General features: G+C 42.0%; 2 protein-coding genes across 8 annotated transcripts in view; one reads left to right on the forward strand and one right to left on the reverse strand.

The window, feature by feature from the left end:
- The window catches only part of NGEF (neuronal guanine nucleotide exchange factor), a 48309-nt gene that overhangs the window by 25415 nt on the left and 7328 nt on the right, over positions 1-15566 (reverse strand). Inside the window, exons 2-4 of one of the 2 annotated variants that reach the window (XM_038145978.1) lie at positions 15008-15065; positions 11826-12197; positions 8396-8510 (exon numbers count right to left, since the gene is read on the reverse strand). In XM_038145978.1, coding sequence (XP_038001906.1) covers positions 8396-8510; positions 11826-12093 — 383 coding nt within the window. In that variant the 5' untranslated portion in view covers positions 12094-12197; positions 15008-15065. Of the gene's footprint in view, positions 1-8395; positions 8511-11825; positions 12198-15007; positions 15066-15566 lie in introns of those variants that run through there. The other variant, XM_038145979.1, reaches the window with a different exon arrangement.
- The window catches only part of NEU2 (neuraminidase 2), a 38637-nt gene continuing 23152 nt past the window's right edge, over positions 82-15566 (forward strand). For 3 of the 6 annotated variants that reach the window (XM_038145985.1, XM_038145987.1, XM_038145983.1), the window contains exons 1-2: positions 190-932; positions 3582-3685. The gene's annotated coding sequence lies outside the window, so the exon portion shown is untranslated. Of the gene's footprint in view, positions 933-3581; positions 3686-15566 lie in introns of all 6 variants that reach the window. The other 3 variants (XM_038145984.1, XM_038145986.1, XM_038145988.1) reach the window with 3 other exon arrangements.

Here is a 15566-nt window from a genome sequence, read left to right on the forward strand (position 1 = left end):
CAGGAGTGAAACCCTGAGATGGAGGAATGTAACTGGGAAACTCAGCCTAATCCCTCCTGCCGGGAAGCGCACTCTTGATTACCCCACAGGATTGGCTGCTATTCGCCTCTCCTTCTCCGGCAGGGCTTCGCACCCGCTCGGTCATTTCCCTCATCTCCCCTTCCTTAGCGTCGCTACTTCCATAAGGATATATTTCCTCGTTTAGGAAGTAAGTATCTCAGTACTCAGTAATCTATATCTGTCTTCGTTCAGGTAATTGTCTTTCTGCCTCACGGATAAATTCTTTTGAGCTCCAGAGTACAGTTACATCCTTTCATCAGTTCAAGTGCTTGTGGACAGGTTGGGTACAGCTCTTCACCACACGTTAGTAACCCTCAGCAAAAAAAAAAAAAAGTCATCTGCAGCACGTTGCAATTGAGGAGTTAACAGAGGAAAAATGCTCCGCTATTCCTTCTGCTTGCTCTCTCCCTGTTGCATAAATTACCATGATTTTTTTCTATATGTGATAAAGTAATTTATGCAACAACGTAAAATCTGTGTGTTGGTCTGTATGTGTAAAATGGCTTCCTTTTTATCATTTTTATATTGGTTTTGCTAAATGATATGTCAGGATAGCTTTTAATCAGCACACAACGATACGTCCAGAGAAACTCCTTCAGCTTATGTGAACTAGATCTAGATCTGGCACACAGGAGAGCTCAGTTGTTAAGTCATTAAGAAGCGGAATGGGAAAGGAAAACAGCTGGAAATGTCATTGAGGGCTCAGAGAGGGCTGCGAGTGTGGTCTTTGTGCAGCCCCAGACCAGGAGGTCAGAAGAACCAGGCAACCGAAAGGAAATTCCAGGGTGAGGGTGAGAGCTGGAGCCTGTGTTGTACTTACAGAGGAGGATGAGAGCCTGAGCGCTGTGGCTGAGATTGTCATTGGATAGATGGTCAGTATGGGTTATCACCCATTAAACACCGGGAATTAGGGGGTTGGGGCAGCCAGGTGAGTGTGGGGGGGGCAAAACCTTGTGGAAGGGTTAAAGCAGCAGCAACTATCTGAAGCTCATTTTTTGGTGGCTTGCTGCCAGGGAAAGAATATTGTCAAGGGTTTTAGAGAGTGGGTAGGCTTTTAAAAAGCTTCTTTCTTAGAAAAAGGGAGCCTCTTCATTACCCTCAAATCTGGAAAATCAGATATGCTGTTTTCTGTTTTCCCAAGGGAAGGACCAAGAGCAGTGAGGAGTTCTCTCTAGTATGCAAAGTGAAATCAGTGTGTAAGCTCTTAACTGACACTACTAGAATGAACCTAATATCTAAATATAACTTTTGGATGTATTAACTAAAAAAAACCCCAAATATTTCAGAAGTATGATTTAAGAGTTTAACAGATTCCTAACTCCTCACATTGCTTCACTCTCAAGGGTTAAATTTGTTTGAAATTGAAACTTCTTCTTAGAAAAAATGTCTAGGTCATGCTATGAAAAGCATTCAGAAATAGAAAGCATCTTCTTATGATCCCGTAACTGGTAATTTGATCCTGCCTGTCTTCCCTTTTCTTTCACTTTTTCCAATATAATTTTACTTTTGGTCTGAGATGAAAACTTGAAAATATCACAGAAAGCAATTAAAATAATAAACCCAGTGGAAGCTCTGAAGAGGTGAAACACCAGCTAGAAGTGAAATATCCCCTGTGGCCAGGGAAGGCCCAGCTTGTGTTTCTGGGTCTCAGAGAGCTGTTACACTGCATAGCAATGACCAGTACTCGATTTTTCCTTCCTTTAGGACTGTTTCTTTTTAAATTGTACTTTGGTTTTTCAAATATATTGTTATTCCTTCCTTCTCAGTTTTATTCTTGTAACAGAGAATATCCATAAACAAAACAAGAAATACTGAGAAATACTTTTTCTCCCAACTGAGGTGACAGAGTGTTCCCAGTACTCATGGGACTGGAACAAAAAATTATATTTAGCAAGAAGGAGATATTTTTGTCCTACAAAATTTGCTGGGATTTTCTAAATCTTGCTTTTCTATTTGGGGACAAAACAGAAAGCTTTTAAAGTTTGACACAAAAACTAAAGGCAGATAAACAAGTGATTCTGTCAGAGTGGTCTGGCAACTGGGATCTTCATGCTGGGGCTGTGGGATACAGGTCAGAGTCAGAGATGTATTATTCCCTTGCATCCCACATTTTACTGCCTGTTCAGGGCAGGTCAGTCTCTTCCTGGAGCTGCTCTGCTTTCTCTGGTCACTCAGAAAGGTTCTTGAACATGCCAAATGCCCTATTCACCAAATACGAATTTGGTATTGACTGATTTTAAGTCAGTCAATACTGAATTATTTCCATGAAGTAGAATAGCTATAAGATGCCTCCCCATTTCCACAATTGTTAGGATTTTGTATGCAGTTTAAGCTGATATAGCTGCTCAATTCTACTTTTTTTTTCCACTCAACTTCTGGAGGCAGGTATCTACCTCTGCTTTTATGCCAACACTCACTCAAGCTTATCCCATTCACAGTAAGCAAGTCTGGGCAGCTAAACTCTTGGCAAATGATTCTCTTTTTATGGTAGAACTAGATCTATGTGTATATTGTCTCACTACAGAGTGAGGTCAAAGTAAGTGCCAACAGAGCAGAAGTGGCAGACTGGGGTGCAGAAACGCAGATAGATGTCAAGACCATGGCAGTGCCACCTTGGATAATTTTTCACTGCTGTGAAATGGCAGGCTCAGGCCTGGAGAGGTTTCTACCCCACCTAATCTTAAACATGAGGTAGGAGTTGAGAGGAGGTGTACTTTTTTCTCTCACTGTAACAATAAGCAAATTGATGCAGAGCCTAAAGAGTTTTTCCTCAGTTACCAAAATCAGTACGAACTCATGATGACAAACCAGTTTTCTCACCACAATCCTTCTAATTAATCCAAACATTCCTTGTCTAGTTGAAGGGGGAGAGAAGGAATCTGGCTACTAGAACAATATACATTAAAGCTCCATAATAGTTTTCCCACAGCACTGTAGAAGCAGTGCTGTGTGACCTCTGCTCTTGTTGGTGACATAAGCCATGCAATGCCCCAGCAGACCAAATCCCAGTTTTGTCTCTGGAACTCTTGGGGTCTGCAAGCATAAAGGCACTGGAAATGATCCTTGGTGGCCATGCTCTATTGACATGGAGCACGATCTGCTTCAGCTCCTTGTGGACAAAGGGAAGGGGTTTGAGCTTGCATATATTCTGCAAAGAAGGGTATGTATTGTTGCAGACTGTTTCCAGCTTTCACTGCTGGAAAAGATTTGAAATACTGGCTGACCTGGTCCATATTGTGTTAAAAATGTGATGATTGATGAGAGTTTCTAATTAGTTTATCACAATTATCTCATTTAAGTTACGCTTGAGGGATGAATTCCCAATCTTGGTTTGTATTTTCAGGCACTGGTAATTTTGAAAAATGAGTAATCATTTGAATTAAGATTTATTATGTGTATTTCAAATCAAAAGCAATCCTCAGAATAAAGCCATGCAAAGAGCTTGTTTTCGAATGAAATTTAAATGCATTTTCTAAATGTTGTCTTAAAGCAATTTTTAGAAATTATAACTCCTCTTCTAGAAACTAAAAAGAGAAGAGGCAGCCCAGCAGATCTTATTCATGAAAAATTTCCCAAACTCTTCTAGTCAGTGGGAGTTTCACACCACGAAAGGCCATAAGATGAGGTAAGAAGCACTTTTTAAATCTGAGCTAACCAAATTATTGAGAAGTGTGAAGTTACTAATAGATTTGAATGTTATACCTAGTCAAGGACTTTTTCATACCTCGGTTTCATTCAGGTTCCCTCTGTTCATGTGTATATTTTAACAGTGATTTTGGTAATCAGTATGTCTGGGCACTTTCCGTTCCTGATTTTTGACTTTTTAATGGTAGACATGCAGAAATTCTCATCCCAAGTATTTTTAGATCCTAAAGCCTAGGAACATATCTGTTCTTCTGAAGCTCCTTAAGCTTTCATCAAAACACCTTAGTTATATCTGTTGGCAGCCTTACCAATAACTAAAAATGTTCAGAAATTCCATTTATGAGATCTTTATGTGCTTCTAACATTTAGATGCTCATAATCATCAGGGTTATCATTTTACTTACTGACCATCTGCCAGAGACAAGTTTTTTAAAATATATTATTTTTAAAAATTAACTATTTATTAGACTTAGGAAAATATTATTGGATCCCTGTTCTCTCCCTCAAGAAACATTGCTTTCTGTTGATATGCAAAATGACATTTTGGGGTTGCAAAGGTTTTATCTTCCCCACACTCACGAAAATCCATAGAATTATAGGCTCTTTTCCACTGTCCACAATACACACAAATTTTAGACTTAAATTTTAGCACCTAAAATTCCTGAGCTCCTGCCCATGGAGAGAATGTATGTTGTGCTGAGGGCTGAGAGAATTTCTGATATTGCAGCTGTAAAAGCTTCCTGGTCCAGATCTAGGCACTGTGAATAAAGGCCATTTCTGTGATCAGCATGATGAGAAATCTACTTGACTGAAAAACAGAAAGAGCAAGACTCAAGCATGGCAAGGAAGAGCTCTACTTCTGGACCAGGGGACTGCTCTGAAGAGAGGAACTCATAGCCAGATGCTTCAGGAAATGGTGAATAGGAAAAAACCTGTAAAATTTGGCACTGGAGCTAGGAGGAGGGGTGGGTTACTAAGATTATATAGGGAGCCAAATGGTGAAGAGCCTGTGGACCAAAAGGACACTGAGATATGAGCCACAGGCAGGGAAGTGAGAAGAATGTGTCTGGGAAATAGTAGGCTGAGGAAACTGTGTGGGGAATTACAAGTTGAAGCTGATAGAAAAGAAGTGAAACAAAGAGATTGATGGAGAACTCGGGGGTCAGGGCATGTCCAGATGAAGCAGATCAGATTGGGAGACCTGGAGGGCAAAGCCTAGACCTTGCACTGTAGTGAAAATATGAGTGGGCTGAAAAACCTGGCAAGCAGAGAATAGGTGGGCAGGCTGGGATTGGGATCTAGATTGGCTATATGCTGGAAGGATGCTGTATTAGAATTGTGTCTGTTATTGCTATTCTGTATGATCCTGTGAAATATGAGATTTTCACAGTAATGACATTTTAATATTTACAGTGGCTATTTTTACTGAAAATTTATTGGTTTTAAAATACTTCTCCCTGCAAATATGGTTGCTCTTAGACTTTTTAGGATGCAGATTGCACAAAAAGAGGGATAGAAAAAAATCTATTTCTGTATCTCTGAAAGAACAAAAATTTGTTGTAGAGCAACAAAATTTAAAGATTTGGTCAACAGATATTTGCACCAGCTATTCATGACTTCACCACTTGCAAATTGAAGCACCATTGGCAGCATAAAGAGGAGGTAACTTTAATAAATTCATTTCATAAGTAGAAGGAAACTTGCTCAAATATGGTGCAAGTCCTTTTGCAATCCAGGTCCTGGACTCTCCAGAGATTTTCCCTGCTCTTCTGGTTAAATCAGGCTATAAAAGCAGTGCCCTCTGCTGCCCAGGACAGAGAGTGCTGGGCTAAGGGATGCTAACCCAAACTCACACGAACACCCTTCAGAGTGCTGTGCAATTTCACGTATGTTCTGCTTCTCTCTAATACAAGTGTTTGCAGGAATTCAAACCAGCTAGATTCCCTCTTGCTGCCGGAGGTGACTATTTGTATTCATTGATGGAGTACTTCCATTCTTTGAGCTCAGATCAAATGTGATCAAAGGGTTTTTAGATGGTCCTTGTTTATCTGAATTGGAGGTTTCACAAGCAGCGTAAAGAAACAGTTTGCTCTGCACTGGTAGACCAATGGCCTCCATGAGCTTTGCAAAGTGAAATTTCACACTGCCTTTCTCCTCCAATGTATGTTCTGTGGCAGCTTTCTATGATCTCTGCACAACTGCTGCCACACTGGAGCTGGAAGGACTGATCCCAGCACAAAAGAGCAGCTTTTTAAGAGTTCAGCTTCTTCCAAGGCTTTGGCTCTGGTTACTCTGGGAAGCAGAAGTTGTGCTAGAAGCTCAGCACTGATATGGTCAAGGCAAGTCAGCAGAGTTGTTGGGAAGTGGCTTATCATTGTAGGGGTTTGCACCTTTGTACAGTGGGCAAGACTGAGAGGAAGCCATGGAATGTTGTGGAGAACTCTAGAGTGCTTAGGGGGAGCTGGAGATCATGTAAGAGAAAGGTCATGGGAAAAAAAATATAATTTGAGCATAGTTAGGCATAAAAACTCTCTTAGGAAGTATCTTACAGATGGCCTGTAGCCATCCAGAGTTAGGTACACCAGCAATAATGTTTGAGGACATCTTGTGTGCAGACATCAATCTTGTGAGATCAGTGAATTACTCTACTATTCTCAGGGCTTTGAAAGACATGTAGATTCAAATCAAAATCCCATCTGAGTACAATGCAGATGACAATTCCTTTTCCTGAGCTCTTTACTATGTTCCCCAGCTGTGTTTACTTCCTGCCCTGAATTATGTAGCATGGCTATATGTGAAATGACATCCTTGACTGTGAAGAACCCATTTGTGTCAGACCTGCTGATTATCTCCATGCAAGGAGAAGGGATTGTGACTGCCCCGCCCCAGTACTTATATGGCTGCTGTAGGATACTTCTGAATGTAAAGAGATGCAGGACTGCTGCCCCACTTGCCCTCAGGACTGTGGTGATCCACTCCTGAGAATGTCATGGATCTTCCCAGTCCTGGTCAGAGGTGCCTGTACTGTCTCTTCTGCAGAACTGCTAGCTTCTGCTTTCAGAAGAATGGTCAGCTGGCAGGCACCAGATTTATTCTTTTGGGGAGAAATTAAATGTACTTCTTGAGACCAGCAATAATATTTTAAATGTATTATCTGCATAATGGCCATTTTTTCCAAATAGAAGTGAGATACTATCGATTACTACAAATAATGGCATTTTTTAGGCTTTTGCATGCTTTCCCATTGCAGATTTGTAGTGATTCTCCTACAAATTACAACTAATCTTTTGGAGAAGGAAGGTGGACATGGGTTGAATTTGAGCTGGAACTTGGGTCTCATTCTCTGTTAAATCTCTGTGCTCAGTTTCAAGAGATGCCACTCAGCAGGACTGCCCGCTTTTAGCAGACACATGACTTAGAACCTGTACTGACCTGCCAGGTTCTGTGCACAGCAGCATCTTTGATACGACTAACTCCTAGCACAGTCTCATTGTTTCTAGCTCCAGGGAGAATCAGAAATTGCACATTTCAGAGCTGTCTGAGTGCCAGTGTCAGGATGTCAGACTGACAGTGATGATTATGCCCCAAGGAAGGGAAGACAGATAGGTTTGACATTGCAGCAGACTGTGGCTGTCTAGTTTCATATGCTCAGTTTACGGCCAAGGGGCAATCAATTTTAGCCAAGGCAATTAATTTATTTAAATCCAACTTGACATTTGGCTAAAATTGTTCTGTTGGAGTCCTCTCCACAAGGAAAGGTGCCTGGGAAAGCACTCTGTATTACCCCAACACAGCTGGTCTCAGTAATTAGGACCAGACGGTGCACATGCACCCTTAGAGGACAAGTGCTTACTGCTTCCAGCTTGATCTGCAATAGAAGGAGGGACTATCTCACAGTTGTACACACAGGAGGTGAGTAGTTGGAGAACCAGTTTGGGAGAAAACCTCAGTTATATTTGAAAAGGTAGGGATAGGTAGCTGCTCCTTTCTTTCCCTGCCTGCAGTGGCAAGAGAGCAGGAGTGAGGGCAGATTTATGGGATGTATGTAAATTTCTGACTGACGGGACCAGGGTCTTCTGCTGGACCTTTGTTGTTGAGGGATTTAAGCCAAAAAGAACTACCTCACTGAAAGCCTCTGTTGCTTATCCGTTCTTTAAAGTAAAAAGCAAACAAAAAGTCTGGATATTTTAGAAAAAAAATCTTTGGACCTACTTCTTCAGCTATCAAATCCTGTTTTCCATGCAGAATTGTGTAACAGGCTTCAGAAGAGCTCTCTATGAAGGCCGAGAATGGGATTACCCTGATGCTGGGATGTTCCATAACAAAATGCCCACAGGCTCTCCTTATTCCCAAGAAACTGTTTAAGGCAGTCTGCCCAGTTTGCTACCACTGCTGGGTGATCCTGCATCACACTCCCCTTTTTCCGTCTTCCCCACTGTCTTCTTGTTCCCCCTCTTTCCTTCACTGTCTTCCCCAAACCCACATGGATAAGACCTTTTAGCTCCATGCTAATACTCTGCTGTATAAGTCATTAAGACTGAAAGCAGAACCACAAGTCAAGGTGAGAAGGGATGGATCAGAGCTACAGCTTAGTCCAGCTGTCCTTCCCAAAAGAAGCATTCTTACTCTGACATCACTGACTAGTTTTCAGGGAAGGCATGGGGAATATCCTGCATGGGAACCTCCTTACCTTTGGATCAATAATTCATCTAACGTTGTTGGATCAGAGTTTGCTGGAGATGGTGATCCCTTATGTGATGAAACATTCAGAGGCTCTTTGATGGGCTCATAGTTTTTGAGCGAACCTGTGATATAAGAGAAAGCCAAGAGGGTGTTAAAACAGTAATTTTCCTAATTTACCTTTACTGTATGTAGTGGTTTGCTGACACCAAAGGCAACAGGAAAACCACAAGACACAAAGGTGGCACATTTTAGCTTTGATTTTAAACAAGACTGAAGTTTCATCTGCTTGTACAATGCAAATGCAGCTGAGAAAAAGTAAAATTTGGCTTAGTGTATCAGTTCTTATGTATGGGAGTAGCACTCTCACCACTGCAGGCTGGGTCCCAACATGAATGATTTTCAGTGCAATTGTTTAGGCAGAAAATGTTCAGCTGTGTGTGCCTGTGCATGCCAATATTTGGTTTGCCAAATCAAGGCTTCATTACTGCTCTACTTTACTATCTCTGCATTCTGAAGATGTTCAGTTTACTAGATAAATCAAGGTTAGATTTGGTGAGAGAGGAGCTTTACTTTTAATTGCTTCTCCAATTTTCCTCAGATGAACCACTGATCCTTTCACAGGGAGTCAAAGTTGCATTAAGTCCAAGGCTTACTACTGCAATAATTGGCAGGAGAGGATGCATCTCACTTTTCAAATGAAATCTCCTATTGTTTGAGGCTTGTTGATAAATGGCCTTGTTGTTTTTAATTAGAAATATTTTGGTCTAAGTCATAATTCTGTTTGTCTTTCACACTGGTGACAGCACAGTCAGGTCAGTGCTCTGACTGAAGCAGGGTTCTGATGAACCTCTTTAATAAATTTTCAGAGGGAAGGGATGACATCCAGAGTTTTAAGACTTCCTAAAATAGAGCCAAGGCCTTATGAAAGAGTAGTTTGCATTATTCACTTTGAATAGTTTAAACAACACTTTATCCTTCTGTCAAAGAAGATTGCTTAAAAAACCCCAAACAACCCAACAATTCTTTTTCCAGTTAAAGAAAAGCATCTGTTATGTCTTACAGCTCCTAGGCTATAAGCCAAAGCCGGGCTGGTGCAAAGGGTGCCTATATGGAAGCCTTCCCTCAGTTGGATTTAGATAATTTTAAATGGTTTTTCTGTGATCTCATTTATTGAGTCTTTATTTTTCTCATTTTGTGTCCTACTCTGTCTTTTTTGTCTCTTCCTGTATTCTTGCCTTCCCTTCTCCTCCCCTCCAGTTGTTCCCTAAGCAAAATGAGCACAGGTTAACATTTGAGCTCGAGTCACATTCTTGGACAGCTGCTGTTCAAATGGGTTGGAAGGCAATATAAAATAGCTCACCCATCCCTTGCTTCCATGCATGTCAGCAAATGCTGTCAGAAGTTCAAATGAGGCTGGTTTAGAATCACTCGTTGTCCAGTTTCAGGAGAGGGAATGGATTCAGGGAAGTAAAGAGAGAGAGCAGAAATGCTGCTTACACAATCCTAGCTGAATTTAAAGGCTGTAGCTCTGAGGAGGACTTGCTGCAGTTACGTCAGAGAAAGAACTATTGCTCCTAGCCCAGGTCTTGCTGTACAGACTGGAGGAGACACGTTTCCCAGTGTGGCTTGCTGAGCAATTGTAGGCATGGAAGGAAAAGCTGTGTTTGGAATCAGTCCTGTTTCAGTAGTGGTAATACAGGGAGGGGAGTGGCAGAGAAGCACAGGTCAGCGTTGTGGATGCTCTAATGAATTGCTAAGAGAGAAGCCCTTCTCTTAGCTTGTCCTTCCTCAATGACACTGGCCAAGACATAAGACATGGCCCTCCTCTGCCAATGTCCTGATGCCAGGATGCTGCAGGTCTGTGAAGAAGGTGAGTCCTTCAGTGCTGGTGCTGCTGCACTGCCAGCTGCAGATCGCAGGGGTGAGGACCTCCTCGGCAGCTGTGGGGACACTGTGGCACCCAGGAACAGGAGGGAGGGCGGGTCTGTGCTGCACTAGCTCTGCAGCAGTGCTCTGGGAGGCGGGGAGAGGGTGGCTCTGCTGTGGTCCCGTCTGCACCCACAGGGTGGAGAGCAGCTCTGCTCTGGCATAGGCAACACTCAGTTTATTCACAAACTTCATTGCAACAGTAGCAGAATATTAAACAGGAGCTCTTTGCTGCTGTCTGCTTGGAAACTTGGAGAAAGGAGGGAATTTTCCTTCTGTCCACACCACAGGGTTGAATGGACCTTTATACTGAAATAGCGTGGTTCCCTTGGTGAGGCAGGCAGGACACACCTATTTTCTTGGGGACATTTCCCACACCGCTTTTATTTGGGGGGTGGAGGATGTCTGTTCTTTTTTTTCTTAAGGAACTTGATCTACTTTCAGGAGCTGAAGAGGTGGCTTTACTGCTACAAAACAAAGCAATAGCTTTCAGTGGTTTGCACAGCAGTGTAACATAAGCAGTGGTGTATCATCTTGATTCATACAGCTATCCAAAGTTCATAGTCCAGAGCATTGATTCTGTTAGATTATAACCTGAAAATAGGATAAGGTAACTCTGCTGTGAAGGAGTTTTAGAATTCAGTTTCTCAAAAGCATCTGGGAGATGGAAGCAAAGGGCAATTTCTATGTTCCCAGTTCCAGGTCTCTCTCATTTCGGACTTAGATTAAAACCACTTCAATTTCCTTCATGCAGCCCTGTTTCCAGTGCTTCTCAGTGTGTTGCAGTAGCTCATTTCCTGGCACTCTCTTCATTTCTCCTATCTTTCCCTTGCTTCTTTCACAGACAGCTGCTCAGACAAGGTTCCAGCTCTGGCACCTGAAAGATGCCTGGTTCCAGCCTGGCCTTGCAGTAATGCTCTGTACTATTCATACTCAGGGAAAGCCAACTCACTCCTTTTTTACTGAAGCCTTGGCTGAATGCATGTATGCTCTGGATGGTTCTCCTGTCATTTCAGCCTTCTTGTTTAAAGGGAGCCTAAGTGTTTCTTACAGTTCTCTTCAGTGCAAAGTAGCAGTAACTGCACTTTCACAGAAGTCTTGTTCGTCCCTCAGAAGGAACCATTTGCAATTTCCTCTGGTTTTGCTGACTATTTTCTGTACTTTTGAATATACATTTCTGTATGCTAAAGAAGTCCCTGCTTCATTGACAGCTTCATGTCTTTCTCTTAAGTTATTTTTCTCTTACAGAGCAGAGGGGTGGCAGTGCAGAGTCCCACATATGTTTAGATTCTCTGTCATGAAATGTCTTTAAACATCCAACCATTTTACATTTCCAAGCTGAAAAAAGAAGGATGGCACTCCTCTGCCCGCTGTGCCGTAGGGCAGGGGTGTTCTGTTATGTGCTGACAGCTGAGCTGCTTTCTATCTTCCTGTCCTTCTGTTCTATTGACTCCTCTAGTTCCTAATCTCACTGGAAAAAGAAGCATAATGCTGTTTGGGTCAGTACTCACCTGTAGCATGCTGCATGTGCATTGCCTCTCTCGAAGTCTTTCTTTTCCCTCTGTTTGGCAGCCTCATGGATCGGTAGTACCTGGAATTTCTTTGAATAGCAATGTACTGTGTGTTCAAATCCCCCTCATGCGTCACTGGGTTAGCACCTGCTGACTCTTCCTCACCTTCAGAGACTGAACCTGACTCTCTCAGTACCTGCTGAGAATGGCCCTGCCAGAGCCCACCAGTGGAGAGCCTGTGGGTGGCTTCTCTCCCATGCTCCTCCATGGCTTCCAGAGCTTGTCTCTATAGCAACTGAGATGGTGGATCAGCAGCCGAGCAGCAGAAGACAGGTTGCCTCCACAACTCCATCAGCTTTATCTGAATTAGAGCTAGAGACAGACAAAGCAGAACGTAACAGGAGAAGAGAGGACAAAGTTCTGGTTAGTTCAGAGGCCATAGTCCATCATCTGATTAGGATAACAGGGACTATACAGGACTTTTTATCAGAGATCATTCTGACATCATCACCTTACAAGCCTTATTCTCATGTCATGAACATTGCTTTGATATGCTCATGGTTGTCATTCCATGACATATGACAGATGTTACTGGAAGAATGTTGTATTTTGATTTGGTATTACTGGTTGATTTAGAGTGTATAACAGATAGTACCCATGTCCTTTTTTATGAGGGTGAAAATGTTACTGAATAGAAGGTAAAAGCTGAAGAGAAAGCTCAGTAAATCTGTCTATTGTCTGTATACTTCTCCATGTAATAGAAGAATTAATGCCTTTTACAGGGCTGGGTGCCTTCTAATACTTATCAACAGCACTCACTCTTGCTGTGCAGGTACGTGAAGAAAAATCCATAACTGTAGAGCATGAAGGTAGAAGAGACAAGATTATATAGTGCAGAGGCTTGATTTGCTTTCCCAGAGTTCCCCTCAAGTGCCAGTGTACCTCCTCATTGACACAGTGACTTCAGCACAAAAATTCTCTGCTCTGTGTGTCAGTACATGGACTATGCCAGGACTCCCAAGAATTTTTAGGAAGCACATCACAACAGCAAAAGATCAGTTGATCCTTCAGCCTTTGTAGGACTGGGTAAAATGTAAATGGATTACTTAAGCATTCTCTGGTCCTTTGCTGAATTCTGTCAGCTGTCAAAGTCTTCCTGAATATATAATATGATTTTGTGACTGATGGGGCTGTCATGAGTAATAGAAAGAGATGCTGTATAGAAAATGTGAATATAAAATTGACAGCAAGCTGAGAGAAGGGCATAAAACTGTGCTGTGGATTAGTTAGATGCTGTTTTAAGAAGTCACATGTATTATTGGTTTGTTATGTTACTGTATATCCAAGCCACAGGATAGCTTAGAAAGCAGGTGTTTCAATTTTTTATGGGTCTTCTGCAATCTCTGTGAAGTCATGTGTTCCACAAACATTTCCCATGTTTGTCCCTGGGGTCACTCTAGCAGACCCTGGGACACCAGGGACAGTTGGGCCATCATCTGGGAATCCTCTGCTTTCCAATATTTTTTGAAGGCACTATGATTTATCCTTATAAAGAGAAATTCACTCCCTGAAATCATGCACTGGGCATGATCTTCTTGGCTCTACAGAGGAGAAGGTCTGCTTTCTTCTTTCATAACCTAACCACAGCATGCAGCTCTAAATTTGGATCCTGACTTCAGTTCTGCCTTTTGGACTGTTTGGAACTATGGTGGTTGCTCTGGGACTGTTTCCAGAGTTAATGGAAGTGTATGAAGGATGTATTTGTTGTTGGTGGTGTTAAATTTGGTTTGTAAACTACTCTGAGGTACAGAGATTCACGAAGCCTGTTTCTTTTTCTGTGGGTGTGTGGAACAATGGAATAAAACCAGCTGCTGTTAGAGATGGTTTGAAAAGAAAGAAGAGGCTACTTCTTCTCCTCTCCCTTTCTCTGTCCCAAGACTAGAGCCCCAAAGGCTTGATCCTTGCAACTGTGATGGAAGTATGTTTTCTAAGCGGACTACTAATTAATATTACAGCTGTAATCCTACTTAACCCCAAACGTTAACAATTGTTAATTTTTTATTTATTTCTCTTCTATAGATTATTTTATGCCTTGGCACTCAAGGAGATGAACCTATAACAATCTCCTCTGCATCAAAGTTCCTCTGTGCTTTGCGTGGCCACCCCTTGTCCATGTGACTCATACTGGGGCCTGTCTCTCTCATGACCTTGGCAAAGCTGATGTAACTTGCAATGCTTTGCAAATTGCTGCTGGTGTTTTATTAAAAAAGTGGATAAAGTTTTCACAGGAGCTGCTCACTAGTCAGGAGTAGTTTCAAAACCATTAAATGTCCAAAAGGATCATTAGGCAAAGAGATGTACATGTGTGCATGGAGAAGACTGTTTCCCCCTTTCACCTACCTGGTGAATATGAGGGTACATGGATGTCATTGTTGAGCTTTTACAAAGCTCCTTGGCAGAGAAGGAGCCCCCTGCATGGCCAGGTGACACTCAGCTGGGTTACCCAAAGACTTATCTATGTGTTCAGTACCCCTGTTAAACCTGTATGCTTCTCTTTGCCAGATACTCCTTCTTTTGTTCATCAGAGGAGTGAAGGGTGCCTGTCCTGAAAAATTAACTTGTTTCCAAGTTATCAAACATTCCCTAACAAACAAGATCCTTGACCAGAAGCAAAGATAGGAATGGATGAGAGAGAGACTTTCATGTTTTCTAGGAGAGGCAGAGGGGAAACTCATTTAATGTGGTGGTTATAAACAATATATACTGGTTTTTACTTTCTTCAATGAAGAATTCAAGAACAGAATGCTTTTCTGAAGTCAACACTTCTGATTTCAAAATTGATACTCTAAGAAAATACTGAGAAACCATCTACTGATATGTCAATCAAATAGTCCTGACTTTTCTAATAATTTAGGTGTATTAAAAAACTAGGGATGTGTTTGAAGGATGCATTCAAATTTAGTATTACTTTTTTCTGGTAGCAGTCAAACTATTCTGTGACAGAGAATGGCTCAAGCATGTGTGGACCTTAACTACCCCTGTCTGAGTGTAGAGAATTTTTGAAGAAGGTATTAATCTCTGATGGTCAGAGGTAGATGAGTGCCAGGTCTTTTGTCAGGAGTACCCCCTCCCAAGTATATTCAATGCCACCTCGAAATCACATGGCTTGAGTCACCACTCACCTGAATGTGCTCTGCAGGCAAACACTTCCCTTCAGCTCATGCAGACCAACGTAGCAGTCTGTAGGGAAAAGGGAAAGATGACAACAGTGAAGCCAACAAGTGATGCACATACAGCAACACTAGAAATATGCATTTTGACTCACACATAATCCAGCCTCCAGGAATTTGACTGTATAGAAATTTTACTTGCTTATGTAAAAACCTGGCATTTACCAGCAAATGCCATGAATTTGTACAAGAACAGCTGAACTTGGGAATGTTGGATAAGATGCTAATACAAGCTGTAAAAGGGACTGAGGTTCCTAGAACAGTGTGGACGTGGACACATGGATGTGTGTAGGAAACAGGAAACACTGCTACCTCTAGGAGGGTGGAACCAGAGGTGTTTTCAAGGCATGGGCTGGCTGTGGATGTGACTACTGTATAAAGAGAGTGGACTCAGAGGAATATGAAGAGCATCAGATGTATCACAGGTGTATTAGTTGTAACTTCTCTTAACCAGTTAGGGCTAATCAAAGATAAGGATGATTTTAGTAGCAGAGCTGCAGACTGAAGGCTG

Source organism: Motacilla alba, chromosome 9 (assembly GCF_015832195.1).
Source record: "Motacilla alba alba isolate MOTALB_02 chromosome 9, Motacilla_alba_V1.0_pri, whole genome shotgun sequence".
Taxonomy (NCBI): Eukaryota; Metazoa; Chordata; class Aves; order Passeriformes; family Motacillidae; genus Motacilla; species Motacilla alba.